Raw genomic sequence first — 25,797 nt, forward strand, 5'->3', positions numbered from 1 at the left:
ATCAAGATATATGCGGCGCGTTTTGACTGAGGCGTTAGTTGCGTGCGCGCACTTGTGTCGGCGGTTTTTGCTTGTGTTCTGTGCTGTGTTTGTGAAATATATTATTTTTGAGATTTTATTGAGAGGTGAATAAAATTACTTTTTTTTTTGTTATTAAAAAGTGTGTAATTTTTTTGAAAATCGTGTGTATAATTTTTTTGGAATACAAATTCGGTTTACTTAAAGATAACGTATGATCAAATTTGTTTATATTATGTATTTTAAACATGTTACAACAAATTATTAAAAAACTCTCTAAATACAAGTAGTCAAGAATAATTATACGTATCTCAAAATATGATAAATACATAACATCATTGTTTGATTTTAAATTATAATAAGACTTAAAAAAATTTCTTTTGATGGTTTTTGTATTAAACGTTTAACAGGTTTGATAATGAGGACGGGATTGACCTCTACTTTTTGTAGCATATTTCGGTTCAAGTAATTCGTTTTTATTTCACGTAAATCAATAGCTTCTTGAGACGGCTTTCAAAGAGACGGCTCTTTGAAAACTACTTTTTTAAGCAGCAGTATCCCTAAGTTTATTCATTACTCAATGTGATTGTATAGTAGTAGAATAAGTAGGTAAATAAATAATTATGTTCAAGATATCTAATACTTATCATACGCCCTCAAAATCAATTTCAGCAAAAAAAAGAATCAAGCATAAGCAAGCATAATATCTTGTACTATAATAATTATAATAATCTAGAGATCTTCGGAATATTTGAAAATAATGGTATGTCAGAATTATTTACAGAGTTGCATTGTTCAGGAACTTTTTATGACTTCCGATTTTAAAATAGTCGTGTTGTTTCGAAAAGTCGATCGAAATACTAAAATAGACGTGTTATTTGCAACTGTGAATCAGTTTAAATATATTGTACTATTCATTTTCAAAACTAAGTAGAGAGATTTTTTTATGAACTACATTGGTAGCTTATGAATTACAAAGCATATTATATTAAAACAATTGTTATTTTCTTTTTTATGATTAGATTTTAAACTCAAAATGGCGCTATCTTAATCAATACGTTCATTTATGAACACATAACATACAAATATCAAATATATCCTAATGATTATACAACGCAAACAATTATAGATTATAATGGGCACAATTCCTATGTTTTTCTGCGAACACATATTATGCAATAAAATGCTAAAAATCGTTTAACAATAATAACTTCTAAATTATACCTTTATAATTCTGTATATTTTCCAATCATAGTGATGATTTTGTGTGGGTTTGAACATATTTACTTTAAACCAGTTTTCTTGTTGACTGTGTAATGTGTATAAAACAATTAATAGGCTCCAAGAGTTAAATTTGTCTTTAGAATTTTTAGAATAATTGTATTAGATATATTTTTACTATAAATACTCTATTGGATGAATGAGATATCTATGGAACAAAAATTCAAATATATGATTATTATATAAAAATATGAAACGAAAATCTATAGGTAAGCTCTATTATGGACCATTAGATTTCACGCATAGAGCCTCTATATATATGTACAATTCAAGTTTTAATTAGAGTAAAATTCCAGAGCTCTACCTAATCTTACGGCTCTTGGGATTTTCTTTAAACAACTAATTTTCTAACGGTGCATTTAGATCAAACGAACATAGAGCTAAAGCTAGAGCACTAGCATTAGTCTAAACGAAAACTCGTATTCAGAGTTGTTCAGTATTAGAACATTGCATAGAATCTTTTCAAACGCACTAAGAACAACGAAAGATTGCTCAACACGTTTTTACACTAAATTATAGATGTTCGTTTCATTTAATTAAGTACTTAGGTACAAAGTAATTTTAAAATAGAATATTATGTGAAAACATAGAACTTTGGAATTAAATAGCAACTATATGTTTAAAAAACCGACTAATTTATAGTAAACTAGCTTACCGCCCGCGGCTTCGCCCGCGTTTTTAAAGAAAAACCCGTTCCCATAGGATTTCCGGGATAAAACCTATCCTATGTCCTTTCTCGGGTATCAAAATATCTCTATACCAAATTTCATGCAAATTGGTTCAGTAGTTAATGCGTGATTGAGTAACAGACAGACAGACAGAGTTACTTTCGCATTTATAATATTAAGTATGGATAACTTTTCCCATAAACTGAACAGTTACATAAAACATTTATTTGTATAGTTACTATACTTTTGAATTGTAAATATTAAACAAAATGTATTAATTTTTATCCAGGAATATAGATCATGGAGCCTTTACTAGTAGACGTAGTACATTTTTATCCGAGAGAAAACGCACAGCCTCATAATACTGTTAAGTAAGTATGATTACTTTTAAATACTCCTATTTTTTCGGTTTATATAATAGTGTAAGGTTTTTAATGAACTATTCTATGAATTAACTAAGAAATAAATTTATTTATTGTTAAATAAAACCATACGCTAAATAGTAGGTACACGGTATACTATTCGCGTGCTATATTTTAGAAGATTTAAAATAATTAAATATATTTAGTAGTTCTTATTTTATGTTTAACGCTTTTATTTCATTAGTAATTTAATTTCTAATTCTATACTATAAGCATTAAAAACCAATTAGAATGCTCTACATAAAAATACTTTACGAAAATAGAGTCTTGATAGTTTTTAGGGACAGCTGATAAATATTAGCAACATTCTGTTTTTTCTGAACGGTTGGCTGAATTCCCACCTAGGGCAAATATTTGTGTGTTTGCCCTGTGTCTGGGTGTTAACTGTTAATTATCTATAAAGGTACATAATTAAAATTGTATATGTATGTTTATGAACCTTTTGGTTTCCACAACACAAGCTAAAGCTTAGTTTAGTATCCGATCGTGCCCTGTGTGAAAAATGTCCTGAAATATCTATTCTTTCTCTTTTTTCAATATCATTAAATTTGATTAAAACAGATTCGAAGTAGTGAACGAAGAAACCCCAGTGTGCACGATAGTGCGGCGAGGTCAACCCTTCAATGGTGTGGTGAGGTTCAACAGATCGTATGATGAAAATGATGATCTGGTGCAATTTGTTTTTACTTTGGGTAAGTTTTGCACGCCTCATAAGCGAAGCGTTGAGGTGGGTACTACTGCCACTTCGCGCAAAACATCTGATTTTTCAAACTTAAAATGTCTTTATGTATCATACATTGCACTTGTAAGATAATACATACACACACATATTAAGAAAAAACACTATTTTTAACGTTCATGATATTTTTGATGTCATTTTTGTTATTTAAACTAGTTAAAAAACAGTTTAAAAAATTTCTGTCTTGGACGTCCGTGTGTCTGTATGTGCGGATCCTTTTTCTTGTTAACACGATAGCGACCGAAATACTTTACTAATCGAGTCTTTTTTTTTCTCTTACGCTTGAGTATGCTCAGGAATAGAACCCTTTCATTTTTCAGGGTCTGATTCGATGTGGTTTAATTGTTATTAAATAAACAAAAATAATTATTAATAAATAATTATTAAAAAAAATTATGAGGCGTGCACTTTTGGATTTTCCAAATTATTTCCTATTATTATCAATAATTAAACGCGAATTGTAAAATCGATTTTGATTAATGTTATTTATTATTAACACTTTATTGTAATTTTGGTGAATAGATTGATTGGATTTGGGAGACAGTTTAATGATATTTTACAATTTTAAGCAGTTGATAAACCTTGTTATTTTATTGAATATGTGTATGTGTGCGCATGAAATATGATATTATTCAAATATAAATAAAAAATATTTGAATTTTTTTTTGTTTAATTATATTGCTGTATAATATAGATAGATACATTTAGACTGATACGAATTTCACACTCAATAAGTACCTACTCGATCCATCATGTGCAAATAATTAGGGTCATTAACCCATTGAGCCCCGAACGGCCCGATCGGTCCACGACACAATAGATTTTCTATTGTGTCTGTGATTCCGGGGCCTGAGTTATTAACATGTCTAGTCTTGTCTACCTAGATCTAGACTAGAATTATATTTCTATTTCTAGCGCATATCTAAGTCTATAATGAGTATATTTGTAGTAATTATTAATACATTTTTTTAATAATAGAGTCTACCTATAACGTAGTACTTTGAGTATTTAAATATTATATTTCTTAACTTTTTAACACGTCTTTATTACCTTCACCCGTATGTTAGTATGTAACCGTCTCCTTTAGACTCGATTTTGGGACACTTTAAACGGACACATTTAATGCAAACTTAGTACCAAGGATCGGTGAAAATACAATATTAACTATATTATTTATTTATTTTTAGGAGATAAACCTGCGCTAGATACGCAGGGTTCCATCTACTTGAAGCGTGATGCTGTTACCGACAAATATACATGGACTGCAAAGCTGCTTAGCGTACAAGAAGATAACACTTTATCTTTTGAGGTAAGTTACAATTTCCTTTTATATCTCTATTCTCTACTAGTTTTTCTTATTTTTGTAATATTTTTCCTTGACATTTTCCTATTTAATACAAAAATATCTTTATATTAGAAGTTTCGAACGTAGTTCCTGAGAAATATGCGTTCAAACAAAACAACTTTGAAATATTAGTAGATGTAGATTGAAATAGACACCCTTAATATTAAAATTCTTATCACATAAATGTTGCAGGAAAATTGTACAATTTCCTCATACAATTTGATTAGTTTCTAAACTTTATTTCAAAGAGCACGTAAACCAAATTGAACACAATTGTGTAAAATAATTAATGTACACTGTATTCATACTAAAGCTACTACGTTTCATGTCGTAAATTAATTTAGATCAAACAGCATTGGAATTTCTTAGAAGAGTTGCATGTGCATCTCACAGTGGATATGATTTAATCGCTTACTCAACCGATACGATTGCCAATTGGTTGGAAATAAATATTTATATAGTCTAATTGAATAACTGTGACAAATAATACTAAGTATTATGTGGGTTTAACCCATTGACCACCGAGCGGCCCGATCGGGCCGCGACACAATAGATTTTCTATTGTGTCTGTGATTCCGGGACTGAGGGATTAAATAAGTGTGGGAAGAAGAATTACCTATATATTAATGTTTGTTAAATTTGGATATAGTGCAAAAGCTTTGAGCTTTAGTTCATCATTCAGTTTTAATATTATGTGGTCGTAGAGCTATGTAAGCCAATTTAATAACATACGGCGTAGGTATGCATTTTGAAATGAAAAAAATGCGATATTTATTGTTATATTATGGCTTTTACATGCGCTAATAACCTTGACCATACTTGACGGATCTCAAACCTCTCCCGCTGCACCTTCTTTTTTCCTCGCATTTTGTATTTAAAAAGATACTAATCAGTGAAACAAAATATCCTCGTCAGGGACTGTTGTATAACTGATAATTTATTAAACATAAAATTTTCAGAGCTCTAAGTCAGCAGGTTACGAATTTTATAGAGTATTTGCGGAAAAATCGATGACCACGGCACATTTTTTTTCTAGAAATCTATTAACTTTGGAAAAAAGTCCTCGCGAGCAATTAAAGATCAAAGACCATCCTATTTTATATATATTTTTTCGGTATTGTGCTTTATGTTGTACTTACCAGACTTTATAGAGGTTGAACATAGTCGAATTTGCCGGGTAACGCCTTATTTGTTTTTTTTTTGTTTAAGGACACCTAAATACCTAATGTTTCGCTGTATAATAATAATAGAGATAATTCCCAACTATTTATGCAGATATTTAATTAACATAAAACGTAAATTTACAATTTTATAATGAAACATTTATATTCTAATCTTTGAATAGTTTAGCCAAAAATATATTCACGTTATCATTGTATACTACGTATTATAAGCGGGCCCATAACATAATTATGAATAGTATTGCTTTACTCTATGATTTATGATGAGTTGTCAAAAGTATGGCGCCTATTTTAAACATTATTTAGGCACCGTAAATAATTATTTAAATATTGAATACCATAGTTATAATTAAAACAATGTGATTAGTAGAGAGTCATTATAGTTATGGTTAGGTTTGTGTTCGATTATCTTAGTTAGTATTCATAAATTATGTATATAATATTCATAGACATGGCCTAATACTTAATGAGCTTTTGTTTAATTTAATCTGTTTTCAATTCACAGTTTCATTGACATCTTTTTACGATCCAGTAATACGACTTCATATTAATGTAGGTATAAGTACCTAATTATTTATCTTCGAATAAACTATTAATTCTCAGGAATTTAGGTCCTTAAACATAAAATAAATCCTAGGACAACCTAGTCGCATAAAAATTCTTGATTTTAATTAAAAAAAAACAAATATCATAAATCCTAGACAGTAATGTACAGTAAAACCTAATTTAAGTTTGTTTTAAATTTACTTTAGAACTTGTTTGAAAATTGCATACTTAGTGCATTTAAATCTATCAAGCGGTCAAATCAAGGTAATGTATATTCTCTGTGGTTGGAATAATAATTCGACGGCAACAAAATGTTAGGAACAAGCACGTATAGACGAGACATCTGCGTGTGCGCATGAAAATTGGAAAATGACGATGTGGGTATATCCGTTTTAATACAAATATTTGGTTTCAAACGCATGCCTAATAGATTTGGGAAGTTTTATTTGTATTGTTTATGTTATTTATTTGTATGTAGGAGTGGCTTTTTATTCTGCGTTACTTCCTAAACGACTAGACAGAATTTTAATGAACTTTTGGTCGTAATAATTGATTTTTAATTAGTTAAGTACTTATTGTAAAAAAAAATATTTACATTTTTCTTTTAAATTTTATCTGATTCGGTCGAAGTCGCGGGTATCACAGTTATGAGCATATGGGCAAAAACTAATGACCGACAAGTTTCACACAATTATCAACAAGACATCGTGAAACTGGTTTATTTTCGTCTGGATATCTTATATTAAATTTAAGTTGTGTATTACTTATGAAATATTAATTGACAAGTCGATTTATCAAGTTATTTAAAATTCTAAGATAAAATTGCTTTTAATAACCGGTACCTGTGACTTGTGACACTATTGGTGATATGATTAAATTCATTTTTAATTTAAGTTAAATTTATTTAAAGTCCCGTTAATAATTATTTTGCTATACAGAAAAATCTTGATTTAATGTGACATTACAAGCAAAATCATTTACATTTATTTATTTGTATTTACCTACTTAGTAGGTACAGGTAAAGATTTGTTAAGGTAAACCTACATTTCGCACCTAAAGGAAATAATCAATAAGGAAAAATGTATGTAAAATTACATACATAGTCATGATAAGGTGAAATAAAACCAACAATATTACAGTAGAACCTCGATAAGTTAAAGTCCAAGGGAAACACAAAATATTTTAAGTTATAGAGGTTTTAAGTTATCAAGGGTCTATCCTATTTTTCACTGCTTCTATAGCTTTTAATATATCAGCGTAGGTGAGTGTTGTTAGTTTTCTTTTTGGACTCATTTTAAGCCAGTTTTATCACACAGTAAGTAAAGTGATGTTTCCAGGACAACAATCAAAAACTTATGATGCAAGTAAGTTGTTGTCATAAAGCTAACCGCCGCAAAGCTTTGAAGAATTTCGATAAAGCAAACAATAGATAATGTATTGTTTACGTTAACAATACATAGTAAACACGTGCAAGCAATAAATACCGAAACCTTTTGTTTTGACACTCTTTCAAAATGACTCATTGACAAACATTTTTATGTTATAGAGGTTGTGGACACATTTCTTTAAGTTACTGAGGGCCAATACAGAGATTATTTATTTAAGTTATAGAGGTTGCGTATTTTAAGTTAAAGAGGTTTTGGGCTCTGATGGGAAGGGAACATATTATTTTTTGAAGTTACAGAGGTTTTTATGTTACCGAGGTTTAAGTTATCGAGGTTCAACTGTATTTAATTTCTTTATTTCGTAAATATTACAAAAACTAAAGGTCTTACATAATAACCAACCAGTATATTTGTTCTATGCGAACATTAAAAGTGAAAATATCTATCATAATATTATTATTTATTTCATAGATATCCACACCAGTAACATTGCCTGTAGGCTGCTGGTCATTACGCGTAGTCACCAGAACGAAGAGTTCACAATCCCGGGAAGTGTACGACTTTGACCAGGACATCTACTTTTTGTTTAACCCATGGAACCCAGGTAAATTTAAATTTATGTATTCTTTATTTAGAATACACCTTTCCATGTAATACCGAAACATTTTGTTAGTTTCTATCGATACGATCCGAAAATTAAAGTTGTGACCAAACAATCTTTCAGCTATAGTCATAACCAAACGACCCATTAGCATAAAATTCAAACATCCTATCTATAACCATATCCAATATCAGTTTGAAATACCTAATAATAGCAAAGCAAAAACTCGAACAGATATAGCAATAGCAATAATCAATCGAAAGTTAAAAGGTTATAACTTACGCCTATAGATAATATCTATTATATTATAATCAATCGATTTTTCGACTACATTTACAACCGTTATATTATAAGACTAGCCGGTTGGCTTTGTTGGTAGTGACCCTGTCTTCCAGGCCAGAGGTCGTGGGTTCGATTCCCACCCGGAGCAAATATTTGTGTGATGAACATATTAATTATTTTCTCTGTGTCTGGGTGTTAATTATCTATATAAGTATTTATTTAAAATTATATATGTATGTTTATCAGCCATCTGGTTTCCATAACACAAGCGAAAGCTTAGTATGGGATCGTGCGGTGTGCGAAAAATTGTCCTGAAATATTTATTTATTTATAAAAATAATCTACATCAGCTACAACAAATGTTTAACCAGCTATAGCTATAACCAATCGAACTTTAAATAATATAACCTCTACATTCCAGACGACCAAACATTCATGGAAGACACGTCCCTCCTCCAAGAGTATGTGTTGAGCGATGTAGGCAAAGTATGGGTCGGGCCCATTAAGAGTACGCGAGGCAAACCCTGGCTGTATGGACAGTTTGATGCGGCTGTGTTACCGGCTTGTATGTTGATGCTGGATAGAGCTGAAGTGCCGTTCCAACAGTGAGTGTTCTGTTTGTGTGTCTATTGTATATGTGGTCCATATTTATATGCCTACGTTTTTGATTTCGATTGGGAGCCACCTTCAAAAAGGTATCCAGTAATTTAAGAAGGATACATGGTGATAAAGTTCTAATACAGACATTCATGGTTTAAATGGATTATCAAATACAATTTCTGATTTATTTTCTTAGGCAGTTTACAGTGGATGTCTCACAAATTGTGAAATACAGAAAAATTTCCACGCTATTGAGTTGGCTACATATTAAGAACTATCGGCATCTCTGTCTACCAAATAACTATAAGAAAATCCATCTGCTTATTTACTTGTGAACTTTGCACCTTCAATAATGTTTCTCCTTACAGCCGCGGTGACCCAGTAAAACTAACTCGCGCGATATCCCGCGTAGTAAACTCGAACGATGAGGGTGGAGTACTTGTAGGGCGTTGGGACGGACAGTACGAAGATGGAACTGCACCAGCTGACTGGGCGGGATCTGTGGAAATATTGGCACAGTTCCTGGAAACACAGGAGCCTGTGCAGTATGGACAGTGCTGGGTGTTCGCTGGTGTTGTTACTACTGGTGAGTGTGGGATAGTGGGCATGGGATGGGCAATGTGGGTAGTGTAGTATTTCCAGGTACAAACCACTGTAAGTAAGCTGACCCGTATAGTTATCGCTGGTAGTATGGTCAGTGCTGGGTGTTCGACCGTTTTTACTTCTAGTTAGTGCAGTAGCGGGTACATGGTATATGGTAATAAGGTGTTAGACTTCTGCCAATACCCATTTTTTAATCGGGTAACCTTTTAAGCTGGTGGGTCACCTGACAGAGAGCAATCGCGAGAGCTCAAATACGACATAAAACAGTTTAATACGAATTAAAATTAGCATAATGGATATTCCCTCAGGATATCATCAAGTAGCCATCTGTAGTGAGTTAAGATTTATCATTGAGATTAAACTAATATTTATTCAAAGTTTACATAAATAGTTAAAATGAAGCTTAAATGTGCTGCGCAGTTAAATAAATAATAACTCAATTTGTCCATTAACAATATCAACGACGCAATCTATTTGAACTCAAAACAAGTCACGTATTAGATAATATCCTAAAAGTCGTGGATTCTGTCCAAGTCTTATTAATATTAATAAAGGAGGTTTATGCAAAACTAATCTGAGATACAAAGGTTATCTTTAATTCTGTAGTTAGGATACATGAATTTCAATGTTCATTGAAATTTTAATTGCTGATCTTTGAATTTTATATTTTATTCCTCGTGTATTAAGACGAGTTTGTTTTGATTTGAAAAAATTCAATCAGCTTTGTTAGATCTGCACGTTTAGAGTACATACGTGACTAAGATCAATCTAAGTCTAAATCTTGTTTAGAATCATATATAAACAAATAATTTAGATAATAGTAACCTATATGAAAAGGAAAACGAACAGCCGATACCTGTGCATTTTCATTTGTTTTTCATCAAGCAGATGAAAGGGATAATTTTGTGATTGCCAATGTATTCAGAGTATTGAAATCCATTCGAAAAAAAAACACAATATTTTTTTTGTTGCTGTTTATTTATTATACCTATTCTGACGACGCGGTTGGCGCAGTGGTAAAGTAACTGCCTACTGAGCCGACGGTCCCGGGTTCGATCCCCAGTCAGGGCAAATATTTGTGTGATGAACTCAATTATTTGTTCTTGGGTCTGGGTGTTATTATCTATATATGTATTTATTAAATATATTAAATATTATATTTATCGTCGCCTAGTACCCACAACACAAGCCTTAATTGAGCTTACTGTGGGACTAGGTCGATTTGTGTAATAATGTCCTATAATATTTATTTATTTATTATTTATTTATCTTTATAGTATGCCGTGCACTCGGCATTCCTTCCCGAGTGGTATCCAATTTGGTATCAGCCCACGATGCAAACAGTTCACTTACAGTGGACAAATACTACACTGAAACTATGGAAGAAATGGACTATGATCCAAATAACCCAGAAGGTGCTGATTCCATCTGGAATTACCATGTTTGGAATGATGTGTGGATGGCCAGACCTGATTTGCCACCAGGTGAGTGAGATTTTTGTTCTGGACTGTTATTTATATAAATGTTTTGGAATTTGATTTTGTTATCCAATTTTGCTTGGAATTAAGATTATCCAAAGTTTTAAAAATTTTTAGATATTTATCTAATATTATAATATATTTAACATTTAAAATGCCTAATAATAATATCTATCCCATCTTTTTTTGTGGTTTTCTTTATCGATATAAAAAAAAAAATGTTCTCATAATTATTCTGTTCATAATTTTGAAATCAAATTAATTAGGCTACGGCGGCTGGCAAGCAATTGATGCTACGCCACAGGAAACATCATCAGGCCAGTTCCAATGCGGACCGGCTCCGCTAGAAGCGATCAAACAAGGAGTGATAGGTTTAGGATATGATGTAGAGTTCATGCTGGCTTCAGTCAACGCTGACCTGATGAGGTGGAGGAGAGACCCTGAAGAGGAAACTGGGTTCTCTATGGTGGATACTAATAACTATCAGTAAGTATTTGCCGTCTTACAATTTGGTATAAACTTGCCAAGTCTTTCAACTGGTGCGTCTTTTTACGTGCACCCCTTACGTGTTATGTACTGATTGTTTAAAAAATGTATGCTCTATCAACTTCCTTTAAGTTTAAGTATTTTATCGTGCGTTTCCTATATCCATATCGTTGTTTATGAATTAAATTAAAAAAAGGCACTTAAATCGTCCTTGTCGATATTATGATGGACTGTCTTGTGACATTTTTAAGCTATTGCATAGCTTCTATCGCGGGCCTTGAGCGCGGGGACCGAATCCAGAAATTTAGTATCTAACGAAAAACCTCACGCTCCCCACTCCGACGGGCGCGGAGGTGTGGCTTGAAGGCATAGCATGCAATAGCTTTACCGCGGCAGTCCCCGAGTGCCACACGTCTTTTTTGAAGTGAAAACTTCTTTAGCGGCGTTGAGTACTTTTTCTGTAATGGGTATAAAATCTTAAACTCGCGTCAGGACACGTGACCTGATCGAAAAAGCGTAAGACGGATACCATTCCAAAATATCAAACATGCTCAACGTTAATAATCAAGTTTTCACTTTGCCGGCACTCCCGGAGTGCAACCCGTCTTTTTTTGGTTTAACTCTCATCTCTATTAATTAAAAGAAACATTTCCCCTACAGCATCGGTCGCATGGTGCTCACAAAGAAACCATTCGTGTTCGACCCGCTGGGTGACGCCGACCGCGCTGACGTCACGGCGCTGTACAAGCACCGCGAGGGCACCGCGTCCGAGCGCCTCGCGCTGTGGAACGGCGTGCGGTACTCCGAGCGGGCCAAGAGGTGCTCTACATGTCGCTCTATATGCTACTCTACATTCTACATGCAACACGTCGCTCTACATATCGCTATACATACTGACTGCGCCTCTACATGTCGCTCTACATACCACTGTAAGGTGGTGCCTCGGGACTCTCGGAAACTCTAGGACTGCTGAATAAATACTGTGTATATTTGAAATAAAACATGCCTTATTAAATAGCTACAAAACTAGGTTACACGTGTATTATAGTTAATATTATTATAGTTAGTACTTATAGCTAAATTTATTCACTAGGTACATCTCACCACATGCAACACGTAGCTCTACACATCGCTATGCATATTGACTGACCCTCTACATGTCGCTCTACATACTAATCGCAACACGTCGCTCTACATTCTGTCCGTCGCTCTATATAATAACTATGTGCTCTACATGTCACTCTAAATTCTACACTCTCCCCGCTGCTTAAATACCATCTGTGTCTCGACATGTCACTCTATCTACTGCACTCTACTCACCGCACTTAATACAACATGCAAAATGAACGCTCTACACACTGCTCTCGACCCCCCGCTCTCTATATACCGCCCCACTACATTCACATGACGTTTTACATATAGCTCCGCTACACACTAAATACTACATACTACATTCTACACGATGCTCTACACACCACACTCTACATGACGTTAAACACGCTATCCGCACAAAACCACATTCCCTAAATCAACTAATCAAAAATTTCCCCATTCCAGGTACTACGCAGTAGCGTCCTCACTGACCAACGACGTAACGTTCAAGCTGCGAGACATCGACACAGTGCCCATCGGCAAGGACTTCAGGGTCACTGTCGATATTGAGAACACGTCTGATCAGGTAATTATATCATATTATGAAAGATTTAAAGACAATTTAAAATTTACTTAGATTGTATGGTCCTTCGAGCCGGATCTAATTCAAATAATCTCGCGCACTGTTATAAAACTTTATATTTATTTTCATTTCTCGTTGATTCAAAATTGAACTTATTGACACTAGATATTTATGTGTTTCTAAAATTTTTGATCGTTTGTTATAAGTAGCAACTTTGAATATTTTTAGAAATTAAGATTTTTTTTGTAGAGTATTCATTGGAAATAATTAAAAAAATAATCTTATTTGTTTTATCGCAGGGTCGTAACATAAAAGCAGCGTTATCAGCCACAAGTGTCTTCTACAATGGTGTCAAAGCTGATCTGCTAAAGAAAGTCGAAGGCAAAATCTTCGTGGGACCTCAGAAAAGTATGTATTTTTTCTTTCAGGTAGTTACTTATTTTGAGATGTCAAAAATTATATGGCTCGAGTAGTCCATTATTATAAATATCAAAAGCATTTCAAATAGAAAGCGATATACATATAAGCGATATAAGCGATAATAGATTGTATTTTTATGTTGGAACACAAACATTTGATCATGAAGCGGGATTCGAACCCGCGTCTTCCGCCAAGATCAGATTTTATTTCGCATGAATCTAATTATCTACAAATAATTTAATGCTTAATCATTTTGAGTGCTATAATTTCTAGCATTGAAAGTTCTTTTTAGTAGTACTTCACTACATAGTATAAAACAAAGTCGCTTTTTCTGGTCCTATGTCCCTATGTATGCTTAAATCTTTAAAACTACGCAACGGATTTTGATGCGGTTTTTTGTAATAGATAGTGATTCAAGAGGAAGGTTTTAGTATATAATTTATTAGGTATTAGACAAAGCGGGCGCGGGCGGAAAGCTAGTAAATAATAATAAAAATTTATTTTCCAGAGGAACAAGTGAGCATTTTAGTAACAGCTGAGGAGTATCTCCCGAAATTGGTAGAATATTGCAATGTGAAGATATCAGCAATGGCCATAGTGGACGATACCAAGCAGTCCTGGGCTGATGATGATGACTTCCAAGTGTTGAAACCTAATATTAATATTAAGGTAAGTAATTTTGATGGATAAAATGAATATTTTATTATTAGGTATCTATTAACCAAATGGATATAGCAGTTTTTTTTATTTGGTTAGGTTAGGTTAGGTTAGGTTAGTACTGTACTTTGGGTAGTTTTCATTTGCGTTCAAATTCAGAAGTTTTAAGTTCTTACTGTTCTTGCTATGTTAGAGGTTTTCATCAAATTAAATTTGAGAAACTTTCAAAGATTAGAAAAAATATCGATTTCGAGACGGGATTCGAAGCCGCGTCTTTTTTCCATACCGGGGTAACACCTAGAATCACGGCCACCAGCCTGGTGAACGAAATTTTCTATTCTTTAAAAATGTATTCATATTTTACATCCTATCTAGGTGAGATCGTGGTCTTCCCTAGCGATATGAATAAAAAACAGTGTCATATTACTCAAAAATTTTAATACTGACAATACAAAGCTATAAAGACTACTAATTATGGATGTATTAAAAAAATCTGAATACAAAAAAAATAACGAAAAAATAATGTTGAATGTTATAAAATTAAACACATTTTCTCCATCCCCCAGTTCAACGAGGACCTCATCCTCGGTTCCCCCTGTACCCTGGAGCTGTCCTTCCCCAACCCCCTGGAGCACCCCCTCACGGGGGGGGAGTTCCGCCTCTCCAGTAGTGGGGTCACTCCGCGCACTGTGAGGCTGCCTGTAGGGGATGTTGACGGGAAGGGGTTGGTTACTGCCACACTGCAGGTTCAACCTACTGTAAGTATTTTCATACTAGAATTATCATTTTCAGGATCACCAGCAATAACTTGATTGGCAAGATCCTGGGTTGTATTCTGTTTGTTTATTCGGTTTTGAGTTTGAGTTTGAGTTTGAGTCAGTGTCATTGTTATCAGCACGGTCATAATTATTAGATAGCATCATTACCCACTTTAGCAGTGTCATTACTAGCATCATCATTTTTGACATTATCTAGCATGGTCTCCCTGACCATCATCAAATTTAAAATGGAAATCTGTGTCATTATAAAGCATATTATAATTATACAAAGTCGCACCTAATTCAAATTGTAATATCTGATATACTTATGTTTAATTCCAGAAACTGGGCAAGATCAACTTCGTAGCGACGTTCAAATCCAACGAACTGAAGGACATCAACGGAGCGGCTTCTGTTGAAGTTTTCGACGCGTAAAGAATATAGAATTTCTGTTTATATGTAATCTGTATTACTATTGATAATATTGTCGTATAATATAATGTATTCTCAAACTATCTGACCAGGTGAACAAAATTATAAAGTCCAAAAGCAAGCTAAAGCATTAAAAATTGTACTTTGAATAAAAAATATGCTACAAACATTGTATAAAATATATTATTGTTTCATGTAATTAGGTTTAAACATTATATTATGAAATATAATTTAATTATTTTTGTAAGTTATCAGAATAGACTAAGACATCATACTCATAGTGTAAGTTTAGTGCCATAAAATGGTGTGTATGGTAGCTTTATCTTATATTTTGTATCTGTATTTTTACAAGGAGAAAAAATAAAAAACAATTATAAAAACAAAGAGTTTTATTTATAACTAATAACTACCACTTATCGCTTACACCAAACCACAAGACAATATTTTGTTCGAATTCATACACCTTAAAATATAAAGCACATTCTTGAAACATTTTTCTTCAATTTTTACATAATTTACGCATAATATTTGGAAAAGAAATCATTCAAAAATACAAACCCATGCAAATACATTTTAGATACCTTTAAATAAATAACGATACATATTCACGCATATTGACATCACCAAAGTCTATGGAAAATTAAATGCATTTTGCTAGAACATTCCTTGAAGTTAAATTATATAGGTATATTTATAAATTATTTTCTATTTTTTTTGAAAAGCCATATATCAAGATTTTAAAACAAATTCATAGACTTTGTTGATGTGTTTTAAAGCACTTATAATTAAAAAATATGATAGTACAACGGACGAAATTATATTTTTGTCTTTGATAATAATTTAGCTTACTGATATATAAAGTGAATAAATTAATCTTGCTTTGAAAGGATTTTTATTTATTTGACAACACAAAATAAATCAAATATGTCTTATTATGAGCAAATATGAAAATCATCTAAAAATAACACAATTAATATGTACGAATTATAGGTACATATTATATTATAAACATTGAACGAACAAAAAAACTATTGAATAGCTTTGTATTTCATTTTAAATAAATAACTATTTTAACCTTATATGTATGGTTTCGTCACACAAAACCTTATTTGACACTGAAAAACTGAGCAATAAAATATGAATATATTAGGAAAATAATAACTATTTCATATATGTGGATCACAATTAACGCAACTGTAGTTGAGGTAACATTATTAATATTATACAGTTCAATAATAAATGAAAAAGCTAATTCATTTTGTCTTAAAAAGAAAAACAATTCTTGCAATAGCGACTCTACGGTTTTCGGTTTTCTTTTAATTCATACTTTAACAAAAATAAATATGTACTTCTTTAGATTACCGACTGTAGTCAGACTAGCCTTCCACTAAATACAACATGATCTTAAAAAGAGCGTGTGTGCCGAGCACACGTGTCTGAAGTGAAACTTTTTTGGCAAGATTCAAAAGTACCACAATGGTGGCCTTATTCCATGACGTGACGGTATTGCCATGACGCGATCTAGAAATGTTACCCTCACTGCGCCTTAAACAGTTTCACTTCAAAAGATAAAACATGCAGATAAAAAATTTATTGCTAATTATGAAAATTGAATAGTTTTAAGACTTCGATATCAAACAATCTGTGTAACAAGTCTCTTTATTTTGGAATCGAGATTAATTCAATATATAAATGTACTTCCATAATTTTTAGAAATCTAATTATGTAGCTTTATTTATCAAATTTTCTTAATCCAAAGTATTGCTTCATTTGGATGAATTAAATATCTCTCACCAATATTCTCTCTTATATCTGGTATTAACTTATATTTTTTCGTAAAAACATACATATCTTTGATGCAATAAATTATACAAATTTAAATCCAGTAATATGTTTTCTTTGCAGGAACTTTAGGACGGTAAACAAAACATAACATTTAAGATACGACCTGCAAATTTTTATCAATAACTGTTAAGCGGTTTTCAATCCATTTAAAAACTTTTACAGCCACCCTCAAAATCCTTATTTGGTATTCACTTCTTACAATAAAACGATTTTTTTAACAATATACCAAAACGTTCAAGTATAATTTTGTACTCAATAAATAATAAAAAATAAAAATAAAAACTTGGCGCCCAACGTGTCAATAAAAAAAAAACTTGGCGCCCAAAGTGACATCTTTTTTTTTAATAAACTTTTTCTTTTCCCGTGATAATTTTCGCATACTCTGTGTAAAAGCGCGGGAACAGTTGTATCGCGAAGTAGACTAGAGACAGATACGCGACTATTGCTAGTGTTAGAATGAGATCGAATACTGCTGGTTTAACGCTGTAACAAAATAAACACAAATTAGTATAACTTCTATAAAGTTTTGGTCGAATTTATTCTATTTTTCAATAAAATGACAGCCATCAAAATTAAAAAAGAGCGTGTGTATTGAGCACAAATATCAGAAGTGAAACTTCTTTGGCAAGATTCAAAGATAGCAAAATATGCCACGTATTGCAACGTGACGGTATTGCCATGATGCGGCCTTGAAATTTTACTCTCAACGTGCCTAAAGAAGTTTCACTTCAAAAAAATAATGAATAGAAAAAATCGATCATAATATCCCCCCTTACATCGAATCAAAATGTGGTAAACATTTTTTTTTCAAGTTTTAAACATACATTCAACACTTTAAGATAGTGACACTTTAAATTTCAGAGATTTTAATTTACTATCACACTTTTTTCAAAATATTATAACCATTTTTATGCTACAAAACTGAAAATGAAACAACTTGCACTTAAGAGTAATTCTATCTATTATTAGTCTATTATTAGATAAATCTAATGAAATACTTAAATAGTAATAAAACCCACCTATATACATATAAAACGGCCTTGGTCGGTCCGTATAACGCGAACTCCGGCTCACGCTTGTCCACCGCGTGGCTCGAACTCACTACCTCCATGTAACGGGATAATGCTCGCTCTAGGGCACCTGTTATACCTGGATATAGATTATATTAATTAAATTATAATTAAGGATGAAATAACACGTTTTTTATGATTTTCATGGAAATTTCATAACGTTTTGTGCATAAATATATATTTTTCGTGTTAAAAAATCGTTTGTACATAAATTTGAATTAAAGATTATAATATTATAAGATCAAATAATAATATCAAAAAGGAAAAGCTATTCGAATTGAGTCTATATAGAGACGAACATTATTGTACTATATAAAAATGAATCCCAAAATGTGTTGGTAAGCGCATAACTTGAGAACGGCTGAACTGATTTAATTATTTTTTTATTATATTCCTTGAAGTGCGAGGATGGTTTTTACGTAGAGAAAACGTCAATATGTACCACGGGCGAAGCCGGGGCGGACTGCTAGTTGTACTATAAAATTATTTGTGTCCGCTACAGTCAATGTTCAAACAAAAATTAAGGGTTTACTCTAGCAAGTCAAATTACATTTTGCAAAAAAAAGCAATTGCAACGCGAAAAAATTCATGAATATGCATTATATACTAGCCTTCCGCGCTTATAGAGTTGGAAAATCATATAATCGGCGCCCATCTTGTGATCGTTTGTCAATCGAGTCAATCGTCTGTACGAGTGCGTCAGCCTCGTATACAAGTTGCATTTTTATATTGATACTTTAGGTGGTATTCTGTTATTGTTACTATTTGTTATTGTTGACTTTTTGTTGCTGTTGTTTGCTAAGTTTCCTTAGTTAATTGTTGGCGAAATGCCGAAAAACTAATTTTGGTACTTTATCCAATTCGATTTCATTTCCATATAAAATATTATCGATTATCGGAAACAATTGATATAATTTCAGTAAAGACATCTCTACACGTGTCAAAAATCGATGTGTCACAGAAATCATCATATGTGGAAAGGACTATAAAACCTTCCTCTTCAATCAATCTATTAAAATACCGCATCAAAATCCGTTGCGTAGTTTTAAAGATTTTGGCATACATTGGGACATAGGGACAGAGAAAGCGACTTTGTTTTATACTATGTAGTGATTATTATAGATGTATTTACCTCCAGTTTGTGTAGTAAGAATATGCGGTGAGCGAGATTGCGACGACAAGTATTTATACCACTGCGCCACTGACGATTCGTCTACGTTCTGTAAACGTAATAAATTATTATTAAACAATTATTGCTATTTATACAAATGCTATTGAAAAATAAAGAGGAAAGGTTTGTATGTATGTATGTATGGTTTTCACGCATAAACTACTGGACCGACTGATGAAATTTGGCACAGATAATCTTTAGACCCTGAGAAAGAACATAGGCTACCTTTTATTGCGAAATAATATGTACCACGGGCGAAGCCGGGGCGGACCGCTAGTAAAAAATAACTTACCAACGCGTCATCATACAAAACGGCATCTTCTTCATTGGTTTCATCAGTAATATTATACACGTGAGATGCGAGCGCTCGCGCAGTGAGCTTAATGTTTTCCACCAAATTGTGCACAGCCGTTTCCGAGGGCGTGTCTAGGAGGGAACTGCGCGATGGCGATTTGTGACTCTGAAATTATTAAAGTACATTATGATATGATGCTTGAATTATTTTTAATATTTTTGTATGTTTGTTTTAGACATTAACGATGTAAATGGATTTTATGCAGTGTACGAAACGTCGGGATAATAATACAGTAAATCGCGTTAAAAATCTTTTTGATTTGTAAAGGTATTAACGATATTATGTAAGGGATTAGCTTTTGCACTAAATTTCTTCCTTTTAGTAGATAATAATATATCTACATTTTAAGTCAAGGATGGATGAAAATTTCATTAAATTTCACTATGTAGTTTTTGTGAACTTATAGTCGAGCCAAATAGGCAACATTTGACGTCTATCAATTTTATCTTCGAAGAGAGGTAACCTGCTTAAAAACATCGATTAAAGTGAATTAATCGATACGGACTGGAAACAATTTATTTTGTCAAACGAACTTGAAACACATGTCAATTTTAAATTTCATCAGTCCAGAATCCCTGTCCCAGTAATATATTTTCTTTCGTTAATTTAAGGAGCAAAATAAGACAAGTATAATACTTACATACTTAAAAAAAAAACAACGCATTTATTAATTTATGATGATTTTTATTCACAAGTAATCAATGCATTCGATTCTAGATGTCAGATTTCGATTTTTAGAGTAACATATCTCAGGTATTTAAAAAGAAAAAGGCTTATTGACACAAAATTGTAGCGACAATTAAATCAGAAATTGTTTATTATGTTTAGAATGGTTTATCAGTAAAATCAAATCTTAAAATTACTTGTATCGGTCATTATTATTATAAATATGTAATCGTAATTGAAAAAAGTTAAGCAAATAATTTGGAAAATCCAAAAGTGCACGCCTCATAATTTTTTTTTAATAAATATTTATTAATTATTATTTTTGTTTATTTAATAACAATTAAACCACATCGAATCAGACCCTGAAAAATGAAAGGGTTCTATTCCTGAGCATACTCAAGCGTAAGAGAAAAAAAAAGACTCGATTAGTAAAGTATTTCGGTCGCTATCGTGTTAACAAGAAAAAGGATCCGCACATACAGACACACGGACGTCCAAGACAGAACTTTTTTAAACTGTTTTTTAACTAGTTTAAATAACAAAAATGACATCAAAAATATCATGAACGTTAAAAATAGTGTTTTTTCTTAATATGTGTGTGTATGTATTATCTTACAAGTGCAATGTATGATACATAAAGACATTTTAAGTTTGAAAAATCAGATGTTTTGCGCGAAGTGACAGTAGTACCCACCTCAACGCTTCGCTTATGAGGCGTGCAATATGCAGTTCTAACAAAACGAAATATCATGTTATTTTATGTTGTCGTTACTAGGTTATGTTGTTGAACTTTGTTGAACTGTCACATGTTGCCTATTAAAATGGCTCTACTATAGTAACATGAACGTGATTTTTTTTCATTGTTAAATTGACATTATAGCACCTTATAATCAGTGCGACGTAAGTGACGGGCCACTTTACCTGCAGCGAACTGACGGGCCACTTTACCTGCAGCGAACTGACGGGCCACTTTACCAGCAGCGAACTGACGAGCCACTTTACCTGCAGCGAACTGACGGGCCACTTTACCTGCAGCTAACTGACGGGCCACTTTACCTGCAGCGAATTGACGGGCCACTTTACCTGCAGCGAACTGACGGGCCACTTTACCAGCAGCGAACTGACAGGCCACATTACCTGCAGCGAACTGACGGGCCACTTTAGCTGCAGCGAACTGACGGGCCACTTTAGCTGCAGCGAACTGACGGGCCACTTTAGCTGCAGCGAACTGACGGGCCACATTACCTGCAGCGAACTGACGGGCCACTTTAGCTGCAGCGAACTGACGGGCCACTTTAGCTGCAGCGACTGACGGGCCACTTTAGCTGCAGCGAACTGACGGGCCACATTACCTGCAGCGAACTGACGGGCCACTTTAGCTGCAGCGAACTGACGGGCCACATTACCTGCAGCGAACTGACGGGCCACTTTAGCCGCAGCGAACGTTGTTTTGCCACTTTAACTGCAACGACTTGGCGTTTCACCTAAAAAAACTCATAAATAAATGTACCTGCAGTGCGCTGAGTGTCAATGCGGTCAGTCGTCGTATACTGAACCGCTCGTGAGGCCAAGCCAGTAGCTCGTCCGCGAGGTTGATCTTCTTGTGCAGAGCGCGCACTTGCAAACGGGACAGTATAGAGTGCGCAGGGCTCCCGGGACGAGGGGGCTTCGACACGTGCAAGGATGGAGCGCCTGATGTGAGGGAGTCGAGACATAGCACGAATGATACGTCCTGGAATGGTAAGGGATTCATGACAAAATTTGTTTAAAAAAAAAGACGGGTTGCACTCCGGGAGTGCCGGTAGAAGTGAAAACTTGATTATTAACGTTGAGCATGTTTGATATTTTGGAATGGTATCCGTCTTACGCTTTTTCGATCAGGTCACGTGTCCTGACGTGAGTTTAAGATTTTATACCCATTACAGAAAAAGTGCTCAACGCCGCTAAAGAAGTTTTCACTTCAAAAGAATAACGATATATGGAAATTGTGTTATCGTAGATTGTGCTATAATGAGTGTAATTAGTAATTACACTTTTATAATTTGTATTACGTGATTGTAATTACAGTACTGTAATTTGTATAACATTGTTGTAATTACAATAAAACTAAAACTCAATCATTTAATTATTCAAGTGGGCTTCGTTTAGAAGCGCTTAACCTTACTATAAGAAATATTTTAATATTCGTAAAAAAATATTGCCACATTTTCAATTCAAATAACAACTAAACAATGTTTTTTTTTAACCTAAATTAACCTATTAAATTTCAACACTAACCTGCAGCAACGAAGAATCAGCCGTATCCAAATGTTCCTCCAACCATTTCTTAGTTGCGAAGTAATTCAACGAGTGTCCCGTGGACATTAAGGCAAATATCAAAGTTGGTGCGCCTCTCATAGCGGGACTGGAGTAGAGGCGAGAAAAGACACGGGCTAACTCTAGTAGTGCTACAGCACCGGAGCCGTTTGAGTCCGCGCCGAATGATAGATCCTGGAATGAATGAACGAATGAATGAATAGTAAGAAGAAAATCACTTGTTACCAAGTAAAAAAAGACAAAAAAAAATGTACTAGATTACACACGTAAGAAGTGAAACTTCTTTATGACCTTAAAAATGTCACGAGTATGGCGTAACGCAAAAATGTTACACTAAATTTTTGTCCAACCCCGATACTTGACGTGTGTCACTCGGAGACTGCCGCGGTAAAGCTATTGCACGCTATGCCTTCAAGCCACACCTCCGCGCCCGTCGGAGTGGGGAGCGTGAGGTTTTTTCGTTACGGAATTTCTCGATTCGGTCCCCGCGCTCAAGGCCCGCGATAGAAGCTATGCAATAGCTTAATAGTAAGAAGAAAATATCTTGTTACCAAGTAAAAAAGACAAAAAAATATTATTTTATAACAAATTTTGTTTGACAAAAAATAGGAGGTCCTGAACTCTCAGTAGAGTTGAGGACCTCCTATTTTTTTGAAGTCGTTCAATAAATTTATATATTTGCTGAACAGGATTTAATGTTTTGATCAGTTAAAGCCAGGCAGCCTGTCATATTTTCGACTATATTTCAATAATCTGTCGAGTGAGTAGAATATTGCCACTCATTGCTAATATCAAACTACAATATAACATGAATTATCCACAAAAATTGTTAAAAAATAAAAAGCCCATACATAGCAGGAACGTCGTAACTAAGTAAAGATAATTAATATCAAAGTCATTAGGTGTCCCTGTTCAGCACACTGAATCACACCTAATTAATATTAATGTTTTATATCGCAATTTCATTGTTTTTCTATTTAATTTCTGTTTTATTTTTATTTTTAAGTCTTTATGTGTGTGCTGAATTAAATGTATTTTCTTTCTTTCTTTCATTCAAATCTAAAAGCTACTCACGGGTACAATGCTAGAAGCGTCATAATGTGCAGCAATCACTATGGTCTGTGTGGCTGACCGGCCGACCAACTTGCCGTGTAGTGACACGGGTTTTGCTTCCAATTTGTGTGGCGCTGCTGTTGAAACCACTAAAATAAGATAACAGATTATTCAATTGAGAAACTATCTACTATATAAAAATAAGTCGGGTTTTCCTTCCTGACGTTATAACTTCAGAACGCACGAACCGATTACCACGGTTTTGCATTCGTTGGAAAGGTCTCGGGCTCCGTGAGGTTTATAGCAAAGAAAATTCGGGAAAAATTTCAACAGAAAAGCGGGAAAAAAATGAGATGTTACATAAAACGAAGCCATCTGGTGGCGAAACGGAGTTCGCCGGGTTTGCTAGTAACTTATAAGATGTAACCTATAATACTTACACTAAATATTTTTACAGAGATACTTCATCACAGGATATATTATATCATTTCGTAAAATTTTTTTGAATAGATCTAGGTAATTCAAAATCAAATGGCAAAATTAATTCACTTTGGGCTTATAAAAATTCACATGATAAATTTTTACTACTTATGTTAAATAATTTTTCTTAAAATTTTTGCTTAAAGTTGTGAACAAAAGTGAATAGGCTTTGTCCCTTTTTTATTTTATTATCTATACTAATATTATAAAGCTGAAGAGTTAATTTGTTTATTTGTTTGAACGCGTTAATCTCAGGAACTACTGGTCCTACTTGAAAAATTCTTTTGATGTATGATAAACCATTTATTGAGGAAGGCTATAGGCTATATATATCATCACGCTTAGACCAACAGAAGCGAAGCCAAGCAGGTGAAACCGTGGAGCGCAGCTATAGTCCTTTCCACCTATGATGATTCCTGTGACACTTCATCGTGTTCCGAATTACGTATTTTATGTTTAAAACGCCAAAATAATTTTAGTGCATAATATTTTCATTTTATGGCGGCATTATTACCAAAAATATAAAAATGAAACATCTTAAGCTTATAAATCAAAAACAGTATTGTTTTGTTTAATATAATGAAAAATAAAATAAAATAACACTAAAATATAATATCTACGCAATTTGTGTACATGAAATGGATCGTTGAAAAATCATAGAGTTGGAAATCATATAATCGGCGCCCATCTTGTGATCGTTTGTCAATCGAGTCAATCGTCTGTACGAGTGCGTCAGCCTTGTACACGAGTTGCATTTTTATATTGATACTTTTCGTGGTATTCTGTTATTGTTACTAATTGTTATTGTTGACTTTTTGTTGCTGTTGCTTGCTAAGTTTCCTTAGTTAATTGTTGGCGGAATGCCGAAAAAACTAATTTTGGTACTTTATTCAAATCGATTTCATTTCCATCAATACATATAATAAAATTCTAGAAAAGTGGTGTCTGTACAATGAAAATATGTAAAAAAAAATTAGCAGGGGTTATTACTAAATCGATCCCAAACCCAAAACTGTCGTTAAAATTTTTTTTGTCTGTTTGTCTGTTTGTCCGTTTGTCCGTTTGTCTGTTTGTCTGTATGTTTGAACACGCTAATCTCAGAAACGGCTTATCCGATTTAAATGCGGTTTTCACTAATATATTGTGGTAATCTTCATTTAACTTTTAGTGTTTATTTCATGTCAATCGGTTTATAAATAAAAAAGTTATGACCATTTAAGTATTCACGGCGAACATTTGCTAAGGCATTCTATGGTACACTATT

General features: G+C 33.3%; 2 protein-coding genes across 2 annotated transcripts in view; one reads left to right on the top strand and one right to left on the bottom strand.

Annotated features, from left to right (window-relative positions):
• LOC149481459 (hemocyte protein-glutamine gamma-glutamyltransferase-like) lies at nucleotides 1-15,955 on the top strand. Its single transcript, XM_089705008.1, has 15 exons — nucleotides 1-125; nucleotides 2,257-2,338; nucleotides 2,951-3,081; nucleotides 4,316-4,437; nucleotides 8,057-8,189; nucleotides 8,890-9,073; nucleotides 9,437-9,654; nucleotides 10,949-11,155; nucleotides 11,416-11,635; nucleotides 12,296-12,454; nucleotides 13,193-13,313; nucleotides 13,610-13,718; nucleotides 14,239-14,399; nucleotides 14,954-15,145; nucleotides 15,488-15,955. Exons 2-15 carry the CDS (start codon nucleotides 2,268-2,270, stop codon nucleotides 15,578-15,580), a joined length of 2,121 nt encoding a protein of 706 aa, XP_089561134.1. The 5' UTR covers nucleotides 1-125; nucleotides 2,257-2,267; the 3' UTR covers nucleotides 15,581-15,955.
• LOC149481460 (BOS complex subunit NCLN) overlaps nucleotides 15,949-25,797 on the bottom strand; it is an 18,309-nt gene continuing 8,460 nt past the window's right edge. Inside the window, exons 4-10 of the mRNA XM_089705013.1 lie at nucleotides 24,075-24,202; nucleotides 22,962-23,174; nucleotides 22,195-22,416; nucleotides 19,956-20,123; nucleotides 19,625-19,712; nucleotides 18,442-18,571; nucleotides 15,949-17,905 (exon numbers count right to left, since the gene is read on the bottom strand). Coding sequence (XP_089561139.1) covers nucleotides 17,764-17,905; nucleotides 18,442-18,571; nucleotides 19,625-19,712; nucleotides 19,956-20,123; nucleotides 22,195-22,416; nucleotides 22,962-23,174; nucleotides 24,075-24,202 — 1,091 coding nt within the window. The 3' untranslated portion in view covers nucleotides 15,949-17,763. The remainder of the gene's footprint in view (nucleotides 17,906-18,441; nucleotides 18,572-19,624; nucleotides 19,713-19,955; nucleotides 20,124-22,194; nucleotides 22,417-22,961; nucleotides 23,175-24,074; nucleotides 24,203-25,797) is intronic.

Source organism: Colias philodice, chromosome 16 (genome assembly GCF_061535455.1).
Source record: "Colias philodice isolate Cphi_HAF_F1 chromosome 16, ilColPhil1 Martin Lab GWU primary, whole genome shotgun sequence".
Classification (NCBI taxonomy): domain Eukaryota; kingdom Metazoa; phylum Arthropoda; class Insecta; order Lepidoptera; family Pieridae; genus Colias; species Colias philodice.

Bases quoted from the DNA above. Each gene is read 5' to 3' on its own strand.
- LOC149481459 (XM_089705008.1), top strand. From the start codon at position 2,268: ATGGAGCCTTTACTAGTAGACGTAGTACATTTTTATCCGAGAGAAAAC. The intron at 3,082-4,315 runs GTAAGTTTTGCA...ATTTATTTTTAG, and splicing joins GCAATTTGTTTTTACTTTGG to GAGATAAACCTGCGCTAGAT. The intron at 13,314-13,609 runs GTAATTATATCA...GTTTTATCGCAG, and splicing joins TTGAGAACACGTCTGATCAG to GGTCGTAACATAAAAGCAGC.